The sequence below is a fragment of the Buteo buteo genome, chromosome 2 (genome assembly GCF_964188355.1).
Source record: "Buteo buteo chromosome 2, bButBut1.hap1.1, whole genome shotgun sequence".
NCBI lineage: Eukaryota > Metazoa > Chordata > Aves > Accipitriformes > Accipitridae > Buteo > Buteo buteo.
Window position 1 is genome coordinate 45,072,059 of NC_134172.1, and position 21,483 is coordinate 45,093,541.

General features: G+C 42.9%; 1 protein-coding gene across 4 annotated transcripts in view; it reads left to right on the plus strand.

Moving 5' to 3' along the window:
* Positions 1-431: 431 nt before the first annotated feature.
* Positions 432-21,483, plus strand: part of RBMS3 (RNA binding motif single stranded interacting protein 3) — a 724,940-nt gene continuing 703,888 nt past the window's right edge. For 3 of the 4 annotated variants that reach the window (XM_075052929.1, XM_075052943.1, XM_075052937.1), the window contains exon 1: positions 432-594. In XM_075052929.1, coding sequence (XP_074909030.1) covers positions 559-594 — 36 coding nt within the window. In that variant the 5' untranslated portion in view covers positions 432-558. Of the gene's footprint in view, positions 595-916; positions 1,460-21,483 lie in introns of those variants that run through there. The other variant, XM_075052977.1, reaches the window with a different exon arrangement.

Consider the following 21,483-nt stretch of genomic DNA (forward strand, 5'->3'; position numbering starts at 1 on the left):
TGCAGACTGGTCACCTGATGGTGTCCTGATTTAACAACGATGGGGTCTACGCTCACCATTCATCGCTTCAAAATGAAAAGGGGAATAGCTAAAGACTTGGCTTGTCTCCGGCGCCACTGAGGAAATTCTTGTTTTGGTATAAAACACTCTTAATGAGACTGCATTTTTCCCTACCGTGCCTAACTTCAGTCTGAGAAGGAAGCTAACACGAGGATTGAAAGTCGTGTGCGCACTGCAGTCACGACTGATTTAGCAGCTTACACACGATTTTTTTCTTTCCCTTTCTCTTCTTGTATTTGGGTTGATAAAATCGGAGAGCCGGTGGCTGGTACCGATTTAGATTTCCAGCCTGGATTTGCTCTTGTTTTTCTCCTTAACTCCAGTTCTCCTTGTGCAGTGCTGCGTGGCGCTGGCAGCCTGAGAGAGAGGGAGCTCCAGTCACACACATACACTCAGACCACGGCGAGGAGATTAACATCAAGGAGCCCACATTTGCAATAGCGGGTGGTGCTGGGGGGGAGGCGAGGGGAAAATAAAATAAAAGCAACAATCGGGTAAATGCTCGTCTCTTCTCGCCACCAGCACCTTGCACAGGTCTGAAATCGCTTGGTTTTGCTTTGCTGTATTGCGCTTGCCTGGGATGTGGAGAGGGGAGGGGGAGGGGAGGAAGGGGGAGGTTTAACTTTTACTTGACATTACCGGATTATTGTCGGTTCCCCCGTGTTAAACCCCGGTGGTTTCCCCTCGCCCCCACGCCCTCCCCGGGCTCGGCTCCCTCCAGTTAACTTTGTTCAAAGGGCCGCAGCCAGAAGGGCTTGTCCGGGCCTGGGACATAGATAGCGTAAAGTAAATAACCACCACAATTAGACTGGGGCCGGGAGTTGATCTTCGTGGCGAGAGATCTGCTTAGTTAGCGTTTGCCGTTTCGGGGCGATTGAAGGCCATCGTACCAAGGACACGCGCGCACACGCACACACACGCACACGCACACACACTCACTCTTACACACACACACACACACACACGCTGGATACAAAAGTCTGGAGGATCTAGGGGAGGATTCCAGCCGCCGGATCGGTGCAGCAGCGGCGGCCAGAGCCATGCGTGTCACGGCCTCCTGAGGGGGGAAAAAAGGAAGGAAGGAAGGGAAGGAAGGAAGGAAGAAAAAAGGGCAGAAAGAAGGGAAAAAAGAAAAGAGGGAGAAAGGAGAGCACAGGAAAGACGCGGGGTGGTGGAAAGTGTTTGCCTGCTTTTGTCTCGCAATACAGTGAACTGGAAGATGGAGATGGATGTTAAGGGAGTTTCTCCGTGCCCGGAGCCCATCCCCCCGGCGGCGGGGTCTGGCGGCTGCCCGCACCAGCGCCCGCACCACCGCGATGGGCAGCCCGCGGAGCCGGCCCCCGCCGCCGACAGCGGCCACCCGGAGCGGAGGCACGGCAGCGAGAAAGAGGACAAAAAGGTAGGTAGCTCCGCTCCGCTCCGCCGCCGGCCGGCCGGAGGGGCCGGCCGCCCGGGGCCGCGCTCGGCGGGGCGGGCGGGCGGGTCCGCGCCCGCTCCCGCGCCCGCCCGGCCGCGGCCGCGCCGCCGCGGGCAGCCCCGGCCCCGCGCCGCCCTTTGTCAGCGCGGCGGCGGGAGGCGGAGGTTGTCTGAGGACACGGGGGCGGCGGGGCGGGGAGGCGCGGGGCCGCCGCCGCGGGGCCCGGGGCGGCGGGCATTGTTCCGCTCGCCCTGCGGGAGCGGCGCCGCGGGCGGCGGCCCAGGTGCCGCCGCGAAAGTTTACCTCACTTCGAGGGGCCAGTGCCGGCAGGGCCGCCGCTCCCCGCGCCTCGCCGCCCCTCGCCTGCCCGCGCCTCGCCTCGCCTCGCCTCGCCTCGCCGCCCCTCGCCGCCCCTCGCCTCGGTTTTCGGCCGGCGGCGAGGGGCGAGTCACCTGGGGGAAGGAGCCCGGGCGCCGTGTCCCTCCAGCCAGCCCTGCTGTGTCATTGTGGACCGGGGGACGGCTGCTCGCTGCCGAGTGGGAACCTGTGGGGGACGGAGTTCAACGAGAAATGGGTCAGATCGCATCCGCTAGTGCGGCTCTGCCAGCTGCTGGAAGAATCGGAAAGTAGGGAGGATGGGGTAGAGAAAGGTTGCCATTAAGATAATGTCAGCGGAGTGCATTGATCAGTGCTTTTGTCTGCGGGCACTGTCTTCATTCCCATTCATTTTCTCGCCGTGGGTTTACCAAACTGAAGCCGGCGGGTTCTGCTGTGTCTGTAGGTCTGTAGTAGGCAGAGACTGATAAATGTCTAAGTTTCATCGTGATACGGTGATTGTTGCAAGGGGTGATCCGTGTGTGCTGGACCATAAAACACATCCGTTTATATCTTACTGAAATCCGAGTAATTCTCTGAATGGACAGATACCCCAAACCAGATTGTAATCCTAGCGTAAATGTTAAAAAAGAAACCTTGTTGTGTACTGGATTTGAGCCGTGTTTCTTCGACTAGTTTTACTATAGTTTGATTTTGTTACAAATGTGTAAGAGAAGAGTAGCACAATGAAGGAATGTAAACCAGCAGTGCCATAAATTAATGCAACAACTATGTCACACCATGTATTTGCATGACTAGAGTTGCAATTTTCGTGAGAAATATAAGGTATTTTGAAAAAAAAAGGGTATCTCTAACTGGAGACCCTGAGTTTGTAGTATTTACCTCCTACACTTTTAGGTTTGTTACTGTTTGGTAAAATCTGTTCTATTGTTCTAATTAAAAGAGAGTATCAACGACTGATCATTTGAACAGGGCCTGTACAGTTATAATAAGGGCTTTATACAAGGGCTTTATTTTTGAAACTATAACTGGTGGTTTACGTATTGTGATAGATGAATGCAGCATTTCATCTCCCTTGAGTTTATGAATATTTCATTCTGTCGCGACTGCATGTTGCTGTAGGTAGCTAAATGATTTGTGTGTGTGTGATTGTTTCTAGGATCTCTTTCCCTGCATCGTGTTACTTACTGGAACTTAAAGTGCTTTTATGCTTTTATTTCAAAATAATTAAAATGTAGAGCCAAGGTTGCCATTTACACATGAGTTGGTTGTGCCAGTGCCTTCAGCATTTAAAAACCCTGCAGTCAGCAGAAATCCATGCTCAGTAGTTACTTTCTGATGTGCCACACAGTCTGTCTAATGTTTTACCCATCATGGACATGAGGAAGGCAAACAAGGTATGATTGAAGGTGAATGAACACCAGAGAAAGCCTGATTCTCTGTGGTGTGGCTAATTAATGTGTTTAGATAACTCAGCATTGCACTGTTTTATTCTGTATTTGCCAGCATTTTCTGGACATAGAAACAAAAGAAGTAATACCTTTTTTTGTCCTGGTTGCAGCCATGCTAAAGTACTGCGATATATTCCTTTTTCTTAATCCACTATCAGGTTTTCCAGGCTTGCCATTGCCAAGGTGGTTGCAATGACTAGCTTGTATTTTTGGGAAATGCTGTGATTTTTCAAACCTCCCTAAATGTATGTATCTTTTCAGGATGCTGTCCCAGGACAACTTATTAGTCCCAGTACTTCTTATTAGTGCAGAAGTATTTCAGTTATCTGGTAAAACAGTGGCACCAGAAATGTGATGAGAAGGTGAAAACCCATTAAAGCAATAGTAAAATCCAATACTACTGTGAAAAAAAACATTCCAACCACAAAATAAAACCCGAGTATAGCCGGAAACATCATTAAGAACTTTCTAATGGCTTGAAATAACAGTACCATTGTTTATTTGACCCTTAAACAAATGTCAGAGGCACACTGATACATCCTAGAAGTGTAAGCACTCTACGTGGAAATTGTAAAGGACATTAGAACCTGATTTCCTGACACCTGCATACTTATGAGTAACTGAGTATTAAGATTTTACAACATCTCATGTTTCAGGCCTTGCTTTTGGGGATCAAAAGTCCTATATTTTACCATTGAGCTCCATTTCCACTGGAGGTAAAAAGAGTTTTGCTTCCATCTAAATGGAGCTGGGTCGAATTTGCGCTTTAATAAAGCTGTTTTTTATCACTGCCTCCAAAAGGAACAGTGTTCAATTAACCAAAGAAAGTATTTTCCTAATTCTATGGAATTTCAGTAGAAGGTAATACCATAGTGTCAATTATATGGATATTGGAGTTTTTTTCTGCTCTATGTTCATTTTTTATTTGCCTTTGAACTTCAATAAAATTGTGAAACATGTGCATAACTTGAAATATATCCCACTGTCTTCAGCTTGGATGCTGACATGCTGAAGTGTATGCTTAAGTGCTTTGTTGGAGGAAGACCTATGTTGCCTCCCATATATCCTTCTGTGTTGTAACTGTCTCTGACCAAGAGAAATTATGAAGATTGACTTTATAATTTATTAAGTATACAGTACTTGGTGCTTTAAAGCATAGTTGCCATTTAGGTGGGAGAAAATTAAGCAGAAATATTAGAGTGTAAGATTTAGAAGATGGTTGACTCTATAAGGATACTATTTTTTCTCTTAAAGCAAAACACATCAGAAAATATTTTTCAACACTCCTACAATGTTTTCTGTTATTTTAGTTAAAAGCTTGTAGGTCTAACCCTATATACAGCAGCATGTTGACATTCTCCAATATGGGAAAGTGGGTGACTGGGGGAGAGAACAACATGCAATCCTGGCTGTTTATTGCCAGCTGGAGGTGCAACTGATGCCTGTGACAGGTTGTGTGGGTGGGTCGTCACACTGTCTTGCCATTCCGTGACTTGGTGCAAAGGGACTCAGGCCCATAAATTTTACCAAGGATTCTTTCCAGCTTATATTGGAACGATAGCATCTTTGCAAGGATCTGTGCAGGGAGCACTTTGAGAGTTGAAGGCAGCTGTGCAATTCCTTTGCAGATTGGTGACTGTGTGTGGCATTTGTCACAGCTGAAGTTATGACCAGAATTTTTCCAGAGGTGGTACCCTGAGTTGGGACTTTCAAGCCCTTAGCTACAGCCGGTGTGTTGCAGTGTTTCCATTTTCCAAAGTACTGTGCAGCCCCTAAGTCCTCCAAAAGTTGGTCCTAGGTATGGATTTGGTAATGTAGCATTGCATAGCCATAAGAGCATTTATTTTGCTTTCCGCTGAGGAAAACCTCTGTATGTCTGAGGTTTGCACAAATCATTTAGCACAAATGATTTACAAGCACACCCAGAGCTTTCACTTTATACCTACATTCCAGATACAAAAGCCCCTGTGAAATAGCTCCAAGGTGAAGAACTTTCTGTGTATTTACATGGAAATGAGCACACCAAGGTTACAGCGCAAGCAAGCCTATCTGGGCTGGGTACATTGTATTCTGGTTCAATGTTTCGATATAAGAGTTCTGAAGTGTTTTGTGGGCTTATTGGTATGTCATTTCCCAGAATTCTCGTCTGTGATATCGCTGTGCGAGAGTGGTACCCAGGTGTGAGCTTCTAGAGGGGAAAAGCTGAGTGCTTTGGGGAAAGGCACTTGGTATTAACTTGGGAATTCTGTTCTACTGTACATGTGATCTGATCTAATTGTCAGTCTCTGAAAGCCTTCTCCTAGTGTATTTACAGGACTACTGCTATCAACAATACAGTGGTTGTTCAGTCATCCTCCACAAGTGGTAGGTCAGGAAGAGTGTAATACTCTTCGGGGCAATTCTTTTTTAATAATTTCTCTTATGTATTTAGTTTTGTTTGAAAAGCCATATGTTACTGTGTGTTTACATTTAGAGAAGAGAAGGCCTAAGAAATGCAGTTAATGCTTGAAGCAGATGGTGGGAAGTTTCTTTTTGGGGGCAGATCACTCCAGTTTCAGGTCAGATGTGCTTATCTTACCTTAGGCAGTTCTACTGTGCATGGGAGAGTAGTTGTCAACCACTGTCTTCCTCCTGGAGGTTTAGGTGTTTTTTCAGATAACCTGGACCCAGCCCATGGAGCAACTTGAAGTTAAGATCCAAAAGCTGAAACCAAAATCAGTAGTGGGTAAGGGGAAAAAGTCTGGAGTGTGTGGGACAAAGAAAGCAGAGATAGAAAACACTACCAGTTGCTGATGGTAGCAGCTTCTGCTGATAATCGTATAAAATGCAACACCTTGTATTAGCTGGAGTTTCCAAGTACTGAAGGCTTTGTGCCAGGTGTATCATGGGCTGTAGTCCTGCCAGGATGTAATGCAGGCATGAACAGTCAAGGTCAGGCCATTGTCTGCCTGGATGGACAAATTCTTAGCCACCCAGAGAGGCCAGAAAACGTTACTTGTGACTGTTGCTATTCTAAGAGTTTGATGTCAGACAGAAATTCCAGTGTATCTTTGAAGTGTGGACAGAGCTGGAAGATAATGTGTCTTCCTCTAACTCATTGCTAAGAATGTTTCAGAAATCATTCCTCAGCCCAGCAACATCAACTCTTGTCTTTTTCAGGTCCACTTTTAAGGACCTATTCTTCATTCTTAAGCTGCTCCTTACCATGCTGTGGTCCATCATGATGTTGGTATTGATCTGCATAGTTCAATGTCTTCCTGATCAAATGGTCTGAAAAAAAGCTTATTTTGTGCTAGCACCCTGTTCTTCCAGAGTTCCCAGAGCCTGATGGCTGTCTGGGTGGTGAGTCTGTCCCAAAGCCACAGACCCAGGACATGCTGAGTCCCTTGTATTCGGATGTTTGTCCTGCAGACTCCCATGTTACAGCTCCAGGGCAGGCTCAGATTCACGGCAGCGTGAGGAAGCTCCCAGATATGTCTACTTGCAACGGCTGCCCAGAGCCACAGTGCCTGGCAGGTGCCTCTGGAAGGGAGGTTTTGGTCCTTTGTGTTGCTGCTGTGGGCAGCAAAGCTATTAACCATGCCATTAACCTCTTTCGGTGAGCGAGGCCCAAGGGCCATCTGCTTTGAGGAGAATAAATAAAAAGTTCAGATTAAAAAAAAAATCAAAAAGAAGAAATTCACTGTGAACTGAAAGCCTTGCTTTGCAGGCAGGTCTACTTCTGCATTTCTATGCATTTGATGTACTCTGCCTCTCACACTTCTCTTGCCTTCTAGTGAGAGAACCCTTAGATGAACCTAGGATTGTGCCTTTATTACAAAAATAAGCAGATGAGAAGAACAGAAGAAAGAGAGAAACTGTTAGTACCTCAACTGAAGGCAAGGCTAATAAACTCATATTTTATTAGACATCAGAGAATCCAAAAGGAGAAGAGATTTTGGGATTCAAGCCTCATAATTTTCTTGGCTCCAAAATTATCTCATATTCCGAGAATTCCTTTTACCTTAAGTACAGTAAATAGACATTTAAAATGTATTTATTTGCAGGTGGCATACTGAGAATCTGGAATGTGGAGAATGAGGTCCAGCGATGGTTTTATGTTAGAGTTAAGGCATAAAGTTGGAGAAGGAGGAATTTACTTCTGTGCTTTGCCTGTGTCTGTACTAAAACAACATGCCTGATAGTGCACATGAACGATTCTTTAAAATCTTACCCAATACTGAGACTTCTGAAAGAAGAATACACTATTTAAAATAGCTTTCCCTTTAAATAAATTGCAGGATAAATGTTTTGGCAAATAGTAAACAGCTGTTTAAATTTTTCAACCAACTGATCAATAAGTGGATGAAGCTTGAAAAGCTGATCACACTCTGACTGGTTCTTGGGGTAAACATGGAAATACTCATTGTTATGCAGAGATTTCGGGAGAAGTAAGTACTAGTTAGAGTTATTACAAAGTGAAATTAAGTGCATATGTAGTTGATTAGGTAACAAATCCAGGGACATAAACAATGAACATCATGGGTGGGAGCTAAACAACACTCTTGAGTCATCAGAAACACAACCACAAATTTTGTATGCAGAAAACACAGAACTGACTCTCTGGCTAAAGGCAAATTCATCTTGGCTGCAGAAGAGTTGTGAGGATTCCTACTTGGAGAAAGTTGCAGCACTGAAAAGGGCTTTGTTATCTCCTCTTGGGCAGTTGGTACATTGCCTTGACTCAGATGTAGTGGTATGTGTTTGTGCCTGTGTGCCGAGACTGGAAAGCAGTCCTATTCAGGACTGCACATGACAGCCCAGAGCTTGGCCAGTGCATGGCATATCCTTCCCACTTATGTAGAGCTTGTTCTCAAAAGCCCAGTATTCACAGGAATTCCTGTCAAAGGGTTGAGTGCCAGCTTGTAACAAATCTGAGGCTTCAAACAATGGATAATCAATGAAGCTAGAAAAGAATAATACCCATGTTGTTGCATGCTATTCCCAGTGTTTTGCTAGATACTCACAGCGGTTTTAGACCACCTCTATCTGTGGAAAAAGCTTACTGTGTTGTACTGCATCCTTACGGCACAGTAATTCTTACTATACTGAGGTTAAGGTTTACTTAATTGCTTGGAGCTAAGAGGGAAGTATAGTTACTGATGTGTGAAGTGGCTCAGTTTTTGTTTGGCTCCATATTTGGTTGTTCTCTGCCTGGCTGTAGCCATTCTGCTCACATAGTGGCTGGGATTATTTCCCAGCAGCTTGTGCTAGGTGGATTTCTGTACTGACTAGCTGCCAGTAGTAGTTATCCAGTAAGAGTATAAAAAGTTTCACAGTCCCAGTAGTGTTACTAGTTTCTAACAACTTGTCTCAGAAAATACCCAAATAGTAAAGAAAATGGGACTGCAGCTGTAAATAGGAAAAATGACAACAGGAGCACTGATAATATTTTCCATGGAAGTAGTGCTCAGATCAGATTCTAACGTGATGTTTAAACATGTAGAAGAAAAAAGGACAGATCTGAAAGATATTACAGATATTAAGTATTCTACAGTAGTTTCTTTCCTTCCTCACTCCTCATCCCTTCTCCATGGCTCTGGAATTCTCCTCTGTCTGAATGAAAACTTCTGTGTTGTTTAATTTCCCCACATTGCATTCTGAGCTATAAGGGGTATATGAATTGTTCCAGGAACTATAGTAACTAGTGCATCTTAACTGGGATAAAACAAGACACAATTTGGCTCATAGTATGGACAAGGACAGTCATGTATAAAATTTGTTAGACAGCCATGATTTAATAGAAAAAGAATAATTCTTCCATGTCTAATGGCTTCTGCCATGTGTTTAAATACAGCTGTTATTTTCATTATACATTCTATTAAGTGAAGACCAATCTTGTTATAGAAGCAGAATAGAAATAGTTTCCTTGACTGAAAAACAAGTGTTGGGTGAATAAAAATTACAGACTCAAGCCCCAAAGCTTGGTTAATATACTTACTGTTCCTGGGCTTCTGAGTTAATTCCATTGAACACCTTGGCCTATAGTTTCAGAGTTTATTCTTTCTGAAAAGATATTCTATGCAAGTTGTTCAAAGTGATAATGTGATCAGCAACTGAAAATACTGTGGGGAGATAAAACGAGTAGTTCCCCATTTAGTTCTAGACCGTCTGCAAAGGATTGTTACCATTGACTGGAGAATGAAAATAAAATGGTGTGGAACCTATGCCTATTCCGTTAGCATAAGGTCCGTGTTAATTGATTTCAACAAGTGCCTCAAGCACCACTGACACCTCTTCTTTGCTATTAACTAATGATGGTTGTCTCACTGAGGTTATTACTGAGTCTATACTCATTTCCAGGAGCCCGTAGCAGAAAATCTCTTTTTGGATCCAAACTAAAATGCTCAAGATAAGTCTTTGTGGAGAGGGAGTTAAAGGGCTTGTATCTACCAAAGACAACTGCCGTAGCTGTTATATTTAGTGGTAATTTGATATTAGCTATAGTATAATAAATATGCATTGTGCTTTACTGAGAATTCAAAAACAGTATGTTATTGCCTTCAGGTCATTACCATGTGAATCAGACATAACATGGGAAAGATAACTGCAAGTCCTCACAGAGGGGCAGGTGAGCATGTTCTGTGGGGGTAAGATGTAAATAACTTACACTCTTTAGGTGAATTAAGAGTGAAAGGGGGTGGCATGGAGGGCAGAGAGGGAGTCCTTGCTGGAAAGCTAATTGAAAACAGCAACTTTTGCATAGGGCTGGAAGGAAGGGGTTTGTAAGGTTAGTATTTTGAGACGAAAAAACTTTATGAAGTGTGTATTGGGTCCATGTGGAGTTAAGGAAGCACACAACAGAATCTCGCAGAGTTTGCAAAATGCCTATCTAGGCTTCACAGACATTATACAGTGCCCTGGTTAGCCTTGTTAACTTTATTGAGTGTGCTTCGAGGACATGCAGACTTTCAAAGTATGTGAAAGCCACTTTTAATAATTAATTGGCTCACTCTCTCCCACCTATTGCTTCATATCTAATAAAAGGCAACAGCGAGTCCTTGCCAAAGCCAACAGATACAATAATATTTAGGTTAGTTGGGTTTGAGATATGACAGGCTAGAAAGGATATCCCCAAAGATCTTAGAAATGAAACAATCCCCATTTTTTGTCCTGTCTTATTTCTCCCATGACTCTCATATGATGTGCTCTTAGACTAAATTTTCCCTGATCTAGTAAGTGATTTCAAGAAGATCAGTCCACTTTTACAGAATGGGAAATGTGTGCATGCATCTGAACTGATTTATAACTGGAAGCATGTTTCAGCTTTACTGTGTCAGGGAGACATGCTGAAATTTCCAAATGATAAACTCACTTGTGCCTTAAGCAGAGCAGCCACCATCCACACGATCATCTACATCCATGCACACGCAGTGTGACACAGGAAATGACACACCATTATCAGATGGCTGTTAAGATAGATGTGGGGAAATGGTGAGCTTGCTGGCATGACCTCAAGACAGACATAGAATCATAGAATGGTTTGGGTTGGAAGGGACCTTAAAGTTCACCTAGTTCCAACCCCCCTGCCATGGGCAGGGACACCTTCCACTAGACCAGGTCGCTCAAAGCCCCATCCAACCTGGCCTTGAACACTTCCAGGGATGGGGCATCCACAGCCTCTCTGGGCAACCTGTTCCAGTGCCTCACCACCCTCATAGTAAAGAATTTCTTCCTTATATCTAATCTAAGTCTACCTCTTTCAGCTTAAAGCCGTTACCCCTTGTCCTTAAGGGTGTGCAGTTTGAGTGCGCCTGTTGTGCACTTGGGGAAATTTTTGTGTAAACAGAGAACACTTAAGTTTGAAGGAGGCGATGAATACGTTTCCAGAGGGAAAGGGAGGAAACCTGGAAGCTTAATGGGAAGGAAAGCCATATAGGTTTTCAAGAGACCAGGAGGAGCAAGGCAGTAACAAAGGGTTGGACATTCATCCTGAACCTGACTTTATCTGCCTCCCATAGTAGGGAGATAGCTAATGTGTTGGAAGCTTACTGTCATCTGCTATTGTGGTCTTATGCAAAGCATAGCCTTGTTAGACCTTAAAATAGGGACCAAATGTGCCACTTCTTGAACTTGTAAAAAGGACACACAGTCCTCTTGCACACATAGTGCAGAAGATAAATAAATGATGAATCAATTCTAAGAGAAGCCATGTGGAGGCTGGAGTCAGAGGCAATCAAGGTTAAGGTGGCTTAAGGAATCTTTACAAGAAGGGTCATACCACAGATCTGTCATGAGATAATCAGCCAGATCTACATCAGAATTGGAATCACCCGGTGGTGGGAAATGTTGCTCAGGACAGGAACAAGGCTCTGGCTTCTCTGGTCTGGTCTCTGCTGTGCATGTTCTGCCTGTTCGTAAGACTCACCAGCTTTCTCTCTTTAGGCAGTGTTTCACAGTCATATCCTTTTGCATGCTGTTGCATGCAGAACAGCTACTAAGGTCTTCTTACTAACTGATCAAGTAATGCAGTCACAGTTATATCTAACTGCTATTGTATTAGAGTTAGACTTACGTACTCACAACAGGCTATCTGTTAGATCACACTATCCCGTGGACTGTGGCTTTATTCCTGGTAGCTCAGAACTATCCATAATGCCTATGTTGTCTACAGGTACAAGCAAAGCCCATTAAAAGCTGTCATTCTGCAGTGCCAGTCTACATGTCACAAGTCTCTGTGCATGTTACCTATGATCACATCATGGAGCCTCTTAGTCATACATCCACATCTCATGGTAATAACTGGAAGAGACCAGAGCCGTTAAAATTAGATATCAGATATTAGATAGATAACAGGCACTTATGTATTATGTACTGTATGTTACTATTAAGAACTAGAAGCAGGAAGACACAGTGATACAACAGTTAACAGGTGCCTAAAGTGTTACTCTCTTATTTGCTGATACAGGTGACTTGTTTCTCCCCTATGCAAAGGAAAATTATAGATGAACGTGTCATAGGTAGAACTTTTGCCGTTTTTGAGATGCAGGTCAGAGCAGTTGCACCTGTTGACACGTAGTTCTGTGGTATCAATAGTCTCAGCATGCAGTGTGGTCCTTGCTTTGTCATACCTCATGGCTTCCCTTCTAATGCTGCAGCAGAGGCTGTCACAGCTACCCAGAAGACTGTGAGGAGGAGTACAGGACTTCAGCCGTCAGGATCAGGACCTCTGAAAGGTGGTGTGGAGATCAGTGCAGAGAATTTAAAAGGTGAGGCACCAAATAAGTACAGAAATGCACCATGCACCAAGCTACTCTGTGCACAAACAGAAGTATATGTATTGTGCAGAGTAAAGGCAGAAAGTACTAAGTTTTGCTTCCAACCAAGATTTGTTGTATTATAACGGTGTGTAAAATAATGGGGAAAAAGCACATGTGCAACAGGCGAGAATAATAAAACTCACATTTAAAAACCAAAACAATAGAGAATGCATAAATGCAGCAATAGGATCTAGTAATAAATTTTAAGTGCAAAGTTAAGGAAGAGAAGAACAAGCCAGTTTATCCATCTTCCTCTGTTGTTAGCAAGTGTGAGGGAATGGGACCTGCTTGTATGGCAGGCTGCTGCTTGATCTGAGGTATCTGGGGGCACATTCACCATAGGTAAAATACTTTTTGGGTACTCTCTCTGTCCAGGTGGTAATGGATGCCAATGCAATACTGGCCATAGTGGGGGACAAAGTGTCGCCTCTGATCTGTAGTCTGTTACTGTTCCCTTTCCTGATCTCCTTCCAAACCAGTGCCAGCATGTGCTGGCAGTGCTTCTGTGGACTCAAGAACAGAGGGCAGAGACTGCACCCTTGACGTGAGTATTACCTTATCTCTCCGACAGCAGCTTTAGCACTTAAGCATCAGTCATAGCTAACAATATTTTTAAAGCTGAGATCTAATTTTTGACTTCATAGTAGGCTAAGGACAAATTTTGTATCCTACTGGTGAAGGAAGTTCATCACTTTTTCACAGGCATCTTACATTTTACCTTCTTGAAATGATTTATGACTGAGTAGAACTTATTCTGAGTAGAAACTGTGCAGGAGGGAGCGGGGAGCTACAGATTATTAAAAATAATCCAGAGGAAGGTGGATTAATAGGCTCAGATGAGGTAGTCAGATGTGTGTTGTCACTGCTCTAGCAGTTTAAAGGATTCTTACATTTACACCCCTAGGAGAAGGACATGCTATATCATGAATGGGAAATTGAAACTCACCTCTGTGCATTAAGCTCTTCAAAGTTGTAAGAGAACTGTTTTCCGCAGTATAATTTTGGGAATAATTTTCGTGTTTGGGAAAAAAGGAAGGAACATGGACAGGTCGCAGTTTGAAACAAATCTGGGGGGTTTAAAGTTTGTTAAAATAACAATTTTACTGAACATGTATAGTCCAAATCTTACTCTATTCAACACAAAAGACAGAAGCTCCCTTGCTGAGATTTTATTTGGGATTGGGAATTATCCTGCCTCGGAGCAGGAAAATGCTGTACATTTTCCACTTCATTCTTGAATGATTCTGTGCTGGAAAATGCTTTGATGCTTTTTAAAATGAAACTGCTCCTACACAGAGTTTTCAGATGCACTTATACTCCAAAAGTTGATATGAATGACCTGACAATTGCATAAAATGAATGCAACTGTAAATGAAATTACTCACTGCAGTCTCCCAGTCAGGTGTGCACGCTTGCAGGATCAGATCTTGCAATTTTGAGCTTTTGAGGGGGAAGTACTCTCTCTCTCTCTATGTATTTAAACATTGGTACAATGAAAACCTGTATATTTTTATGTTCATGTAGCACTAAGTATAATATTTCAACAGTGTAAAATTGTATTTCCTATATCATAACCAGTCTTAAAGCTCAGTAAAACAAGTGTGCTGGGGATGTGGTATCTAATCTGAATCTATTTTTGGCAGCAGATAGTTCATATAAAGTGCTAGTGTAATAAGTGAACAATGGTTTGAAGCACCTTAAAAAGAAAATATATTTTAAAGTTGAAACCATCAGCAAACTTGCATTTTCCTAGGGTGATACGTTTAAAGAGGTATTTCATTATAATGCAATATTTCAAATTCCAAGTAGTCTTTTTTTTCCATGTAGAAGAGATGCGTAACAATATTAAATGTTGCTATTGGTAGGAGAGCCTTAGCCTGCAGAACAGATTTATAAGAGCAGAATTCTTTGTCCTCTCACAGGAGCATCATTTTGAAGAGTAACACATCTGTAATAGATTCAGGTTGCTTTTTTATCAGCAGCCGATGGTGACACTCTTAAGAAAGGGCCGAATTCTTATACTTACAAATAGATTTGTCAACAAATTATGAGCATGCGAGACAACAGTTCAGTCACATTTTGCTTTCATTTTTTCTCTTTTGTGCTAACTTTTGCGTGTAACTTCCAACTGTCAGCTCTTTCAGCTGAGTGTCAGCCTTTTTATAATTGCTGCAGCATGTCAACCCCTTTAAAATTACCATATGTCAGCTCTTTACCATATCGACTGAAAGCATGCGTATTGGGTTGTTCCCCTTTGCCCCTACCTGTTTTGCTCTTGGTGACAGCCAGGTGATTATTTTAGCTGACAATTCAGCCACTGGCAGGAATGTCCCAGGTGTATTTGATGTGGCTGTGCTGAGTCTGGAAAAGTCCATCAGTTGCAGAACCAGACAGCAGGAAGAGTGGGGCTGGGTGGTGGATGTGCTTGGCAGGCTGGCTAGTGAGCAGGCAGACTTATGGACCTAATCCCTTCCTTCCTTGCCTGAATATTCAGACAACCAGGAGACAATTACACTGTAGGTTGCGTGATCTCCGTGGGAATTTGCTCTAGAGAAGTCCTGGCTATGCAAGCAGGAGAATCTGTTTGTCCTAGTGTCTGCCTGAGTTTTTGACTAATGCCACCACGACAGGACGTTAGCACCTTGCAAATATATAAAAATACTGCAATAACCCTATTTTTCCCTGTCCTCGCTGGCAAAAAGATGAATGGCAAAGGGCTTACTCATGGCAAACCTTGCGTTAATGGTAGTGTGCCAGTGTGTGTCTGGTTCTGGACTGTGTCCAGTGACTGGTTCCTGACCGTGAACCAGGGCTTTTGCTGGCATTTTTCTGTGTCTGACATCCAATTTGGACTTGTACTGCAGAGGGAAACAGTAGTAAGCTAGTAACGGAGTGCCAGATAGTAAGAAGATGACAAGTCTTTTCCAGTCTTGTGTGAATGTTATTGAATGAGCAGTCAGTGTGCTAGGGGCCAGTGAGCCAACAAATATGTTCAGCATTCCCACAAAATAGTCTTCAGAATAGTAGGAGGTGTGATTACGAAGGGGAGGCATTTGAAAGCTATAGATAGTGGAGTTAGGCAGGGGAAGTGAGCTGGCAGGAAGGCATTTTGAAGCTAAATGGGACTCAGCGTAAGCCTTTCCCACAGCAGCTCTGCCCGGCCAGCTAGCCCGGCCAGCTGGCGTGGAGCAGCCAAGGGCAGGAGGCTGCTGCCATGTTTCCTTGTGGGAAAAGAGGAATGAAGGTTATAGGGAAGTGTCAAGGGGACACACATATGGGGTGGACACAAAGAATTCTGAACAAGGGGCATCTCTGCCAGGACCGCAGCTGTAGCAGTGACCAGGACTGGCTGTGTGTATTTCAGCTGTTTTCACCAAGTCCGCATATGGTGAAAGTGAGGTCTCTGAGGCTGAATTGTCTGACATTCTCTCCTTTTACATTAGCTGTATTATTTACCAATTTTGAAAATGATTCAGTAGGGGATAACTAGTGTTCTGAGATCATGATGCGTCTAGTCAGCTTTCCAGAGAGTACAGCAATTACCGTGTGAATAGAGGTGAACGTGACAGGCTGGGTGGCTGCTCTCTACAACCTAAGCTTTAGTTTTCTTGTGTTTATGTGCACACCTCTTCTCTGTGATTAGCCTCAATGGAAACACCGTCGTCAGGGTCCTGTTGGCAGCAACAACTTAATAGGCAAAATGGAGGGGGTAGGTGTTCTGTCTTTTTCATTTTTAATTAAATAAGGCAAAATACACAAGAAGTGAAGTCTGATTTGCATGAAAATTTGTATGCATGTATAATAGATCTTAATGTTAATGCAGGAAATTACTTTCTTTCAACTCAGTGGCCTGTATATTTTTATTTTTAGAATTATTTGCTTCTCTGTAACTTTCAGTAAGTTTCTATTGCAAAATAGTGCCTCTAAATTCCTTGTGAAATACTCAAGCACTTTGTAGTCTACTAGATAAGGATGTTGCCTTCTATTGGAAAGTACTTATTAAAATCAGTTGGCAGCTTTTCGATAAATTATTCTTTTTTTCCTCTGTGAAATGTATTATTACAAGTATAACAATGAATGCTATCATTAAGAAATACCATGCATTTAATAGCCATAATTTAAAACTTTTATTCCACGAGCAAATGTGTGTGTGTGTGTAAAAGCCAGTTTTCATGGGATTTTTGAATGCAGCTAAGTCTTGGAATAAACTAGCAAATATCCTTTGTTTAAACTTAATAATGCTTGTATTTTATATTTTCAGAATTAATTTTTATAGTAGATTTCATTATATCTCTTGTGTTCTGGGTACAATAGGGCAGCTCACATGCAGCTGAATTAAAATCTGTGGTTTAATAGCAGTTTGACTTGCCTAGGCAATAAACTATCTCCTGCAAATGGAGGTGCTATCAAGATAAAAGATGTTAAGTTAATTCTGTAACAAATTCCTGTGTTGCTGATGGAAAATATTCCGGAAGAATTACTCCCTGCTATGCATGGAGGCTTCATGAATTTCAGGATAATGGAGATTACTATCTCTTAGGGGTCTGCTGAAATATACCCTTTCCCAAAGCACTATCTGAATTCTTCTTGGAAGTCCTTGTAGATCAGAAACTGGCTATGGCTTAACTACACTTTCATTTGCTCTGCTTTAACAAAAGGTATGATTTTAAACTGACTTTAGGACTTTGGTGAAAAATCCTGTGTGGATACACTTAATTCAGTTAAACCTAGCTAATACAAATTTAATATTCACAGGTAATTTATAGGTATAAGCTAAGCTAACAGAGTAAGTTTTAACTGTTTACCTAAATCAGTTTTTAAACAGACAAGGAAAAACTTTCATATAGTACAAGATTGAGAAGATTGGGACTGTTTACCTTGGAGAGGAAATGAATCAGATGAATCAGAAGTGAGATGATAAAAGGTTACAGACAATGAAGGCGTAGGCTCTACAGAGCAAGAAATGCTATTCTACCATCAGGGAAGAACAAGGAGCGTTCAGTGAATCTTAAAAGTGGCAAAGTCAAAAGTACAAAGAAATGCTCTGCCATGCAGTGAACTGGTTGCTGATGGAACTCTTTGTTGTTGGATATCTCTGAGGGCAAGAGTTTAACAGGACTCCAGAGGAACAGAGAGTTACGTGCAGGGTTGGCTTAGGCTTGGCTTAACTGAAGGGGGAAGTTTGAGTGAAGGAAAGAGCTCTACAGCTTGATGGTGCAAGAACATGCTGATGCTTAGAAAGCTTAGCACTAATGTATACACTCAGCTGTTTATATAGATAACAAGGGTATCCAATTGCAGTGGTAGGGATTAAAAAACAGAAGGAATGGTGGAAAAGGTAAATGCCTGTTTGGGTCAAGCTGCTCTGCTATTAACGAGGTCAAAAGAACTTTTTTCCCATGTCTTTCCTGTACACAGCTGCTTGTGCAATCTTTTGGTTACAGGATTCTGGCTGGTTAGATCTTCAGTAGCAATTTCTTGTTCCTGTACAGATTACCACAGTTGTACCCATTTCCTTCCAAAAGCTCATCATGTCTGGTTATACCTTAAAAGCTACAGGAAACTCTACTGCAGTCTCATTAGGAGTTTGAATCACTGCATTTCAGTGTTTCTAAGGAGCAAATGCTGCCAATTCTTCTGTAAAGGTGACTGTCTCTCCCACACACTTGCATAATAGAAAGTACCTTTGTGTGGTTACCAGAGTATGAAATAGGACAGGCCTGGAAACTTTCAGTGTGGCTTAATGCTTGGTCCTTGGGAAAGGAAATGCATCACAGGACAAGGTGGTTTGTTCATGGTTGTATCTGCTAATCAAATGAACTGGGGTCCTTTTGTAAATAACCATAGAGAAGCAATGCAGACAGAGGAGGAAAAGGAAGACAACCTGTTCTCATCTTGCTGCCTCACCCTGCTGACTCTAGTCTCTTAGACATACAAAGATACCTCTTGGACAGAGTTTCTAGAGCTTAAAGGAGACTACATTTTTCTGATCAAAGCAGGAGAGCCTGGAATCTGGCTCCTGAGTTGGATTTGTGGAGGCAACGGGAAAGACTGCTGTGCAGAGTTAACCAGCACTTCTGGGTTGGTCTCAGTTCAGCCTGGAGAGCTGTGTGCTACATGGAAGCGAGGTCTGGAAAGTGACTTCTTTTTCATGTGGGGTCTTGCCTTTTTGTGGCTTACTGCTCTGCAGCAGACACTGAGGGTGTCTATGCTGGCTCTTGGCTCTCCTTAGTGAGCAGCTGCTGCTTTGTTATCTGTAGAAGAAGCCTAATCATCTCCCCAGGTAGGCAGCTAAGTTGTTCTGGGACCCAGCTGCTACCTGGATCTTCTGTATTGCTACTGCAGACTGCACATTGTGGCAGCCCAAGAATGTGTGCAGTATGCTATTTCTTTTGTCTCACGTGCTCAGCTAACCCTGCCAGATTGGTTGATCCACACACAAGTTCTCTCTTTGCTGTTTATGATGGAATGAGGTCACAAGTTAAGTCTAAGGCCGTTTAATCATTCACTTTGTCCCTATCATTTACCCTCACATCCCGCTGTCCTTAGTCATGCCTACAGTATCAGTGGACTAACTGTGCTATGGTGGAAGGACCTGACACGCAAATCTGCCATTGCTTATTATTGTGGCCTGGTTTGTGCACCAAGTCTTCTGACTGTCTCTCATGAGCTGTGTGCTGCTCAGGATTACAGGCTGTTGGCAATGACCCAGTCATATTCAAAGTTTGAGTAGTACCCTCTATGTGCAGAGAAGGTATTCTTTTCTTTTGTTTTGTTTTGTTAATTGTGGTATTGTTCTTCATTAATGTAAGTGAGAGTCAGGCATTGGACAAGAGAGAGTCAAGATTAACTTTTTTCCTGATACTTCCTTCTCCTTCCGTCCATTTCTTCTGGTCCTTCTTTGTGGTTGTCTGAGGACACAGCTTCATCAGACCTGGCGAACTGGAGGTAGATGGGTTGATGGGGGAGGAGAGCTGATCAAAAGATTTTTCCAAAATATTTCATTGGAAACACTTCAGGTTTGATCTGGTTTCAGTAAATCGAAGACAGGTTCTCACAGTCACATCTGGTCTCATGGCAGGCTGAAGGGGAGCCTGTTACTTGAAGATACTCCTTGCAGAAAAGCCTGATACCCTTGTACTTCCACTCGTGCGGAGTCAAGACTTTGAAAACTGTGCAAGTCCCAGCAGTAAATGGTGCTTACCAGTCAGGTCCTCAGCAGAAAGCCTAGATATTTCAAAAGGTCAGCTAGCTCCGGAGAGGCAGCTGGACGACAGGTCTGGAAGCTCTGGTTTCCTAGCCTATGGTGTGGTATGGCTGCCAGGAGGGCGCTCGGCCCTCCTGGAGCCCTGGCCCTGGGAGGCCTGGCAGCTGCTCGGAGAAAATGACATGTTCCTCATGCTCATGGCTACTGCAAGCGCAAACACCAGTTTCTCTCAGCCCAAGAGAAGTGGTGGGGGGCCATCTCCCACCCAAAGCAGCAGCCTGCCGACTGTCCCAGCTATATGGCGGTGGCAGCTTTTAAAATTTTATTCTGTTTGTTAAAATAGTGTTTCAATCTAAAGGAAAATGAAAGCAAATAGAAAGTAATTCCTGGTGAACATGAATTGCTGTCTTCTGGCTGGCTCCAAAGGGGAGCCTGAGAGCAGCTTGCCAGCTGCACTGGGGAGCAACTTCTTCCGTTAAAGAGATACGGCAATGCATTTCTTTTCCCAGCTGGCATTCACTGCAGCTCATGTTTATGGCTCTTCCCAGGGGAAGTAGAGCTCTCCAGAGGACTCCTGGCTAATAGCACAGTCTAATGGAAGGGCTCCTGTGCTGGGTGATGCTGAGGATGGAATCATGAGCCTTACAGCTTACATTAAAAAGTCAGGCCCTGTAACTAAAAGCTGTAATGATTCATTTCCTTCGTGGACGGACTGTAGAGAGGCATGGTAACAAACAGTGATGAGTGCTAGGATGCTAGTAAAACCAATATAAAACAAAACCGTGCCACTAAAAAAATGTCAGCGAGGAAATAAAACAAAGGTGATACATGGCTCATTCTGCAGCCAGGAAATGTTTGTCAGTCTTTCTTATGGGAATATCAATTGTAATTCTGAGATTGGTAACATTAATATTGAAATAAGACTTTCGTGCATGTATATGAATACAGGTTTTAGAGAGGGTGGTAGTTTTAGAAAAGCCCTTTTCTGATGCTTACCTATTGCACTTTTTTGAAATATTGTTTGCACCCTAAAATATACTGCAAGTATGAGTGTATGTCTTGTATTTAGATCTAATGTTAGATCTAATGTTGTGATAGCTATAAAATAACCCATTTAGAATAACATGCAATTGGAGTCTGTTAATTTTGTGCGTTAGCCTAAAATTTCTGCTGTAGCAAGGTTATTTTTTGTGTAAATAGAGAAGTTTGGATTGTAAAGTAAATAATTTCCATTCCTTATTCAGTGACTGAACTATATTTCTTTTTGACACTTTTGCAGAATGTGTTACACAGGATTAGTAAAAAAATCACTCACTAGAGCTTTTATACTTAATTTCACATGGCTGTGCTAACTGGAAGAGGCAGTATGATGTTAGAAATACAGTATTTTCTTTGTTTGGAGAGGAGGATGTTACCTTCGATTTGCTTACTTGTGGTTATTGGTTGTTATTGGGAACACTAACATTTTTGAGCTGAAATTAATAAAGTTGAGATCCATTAAGCAGAAAAAAAAATAAAGGAGAAAAATGTATGTTCCTGTGAAAAATCCCTTTGTAGGTAATAGTATAGCTGTGTGTCATTTTTTAGCTACTGAAATGTAAAGTAGGTAATTGGAAAATGCCTACGTTTTCCAACTCCCTAGGATACTAATAAGCATACTTCTGATACAAACACTGCATGTAATGGCTTTACTAACTCAGCCTGCTGCTGATG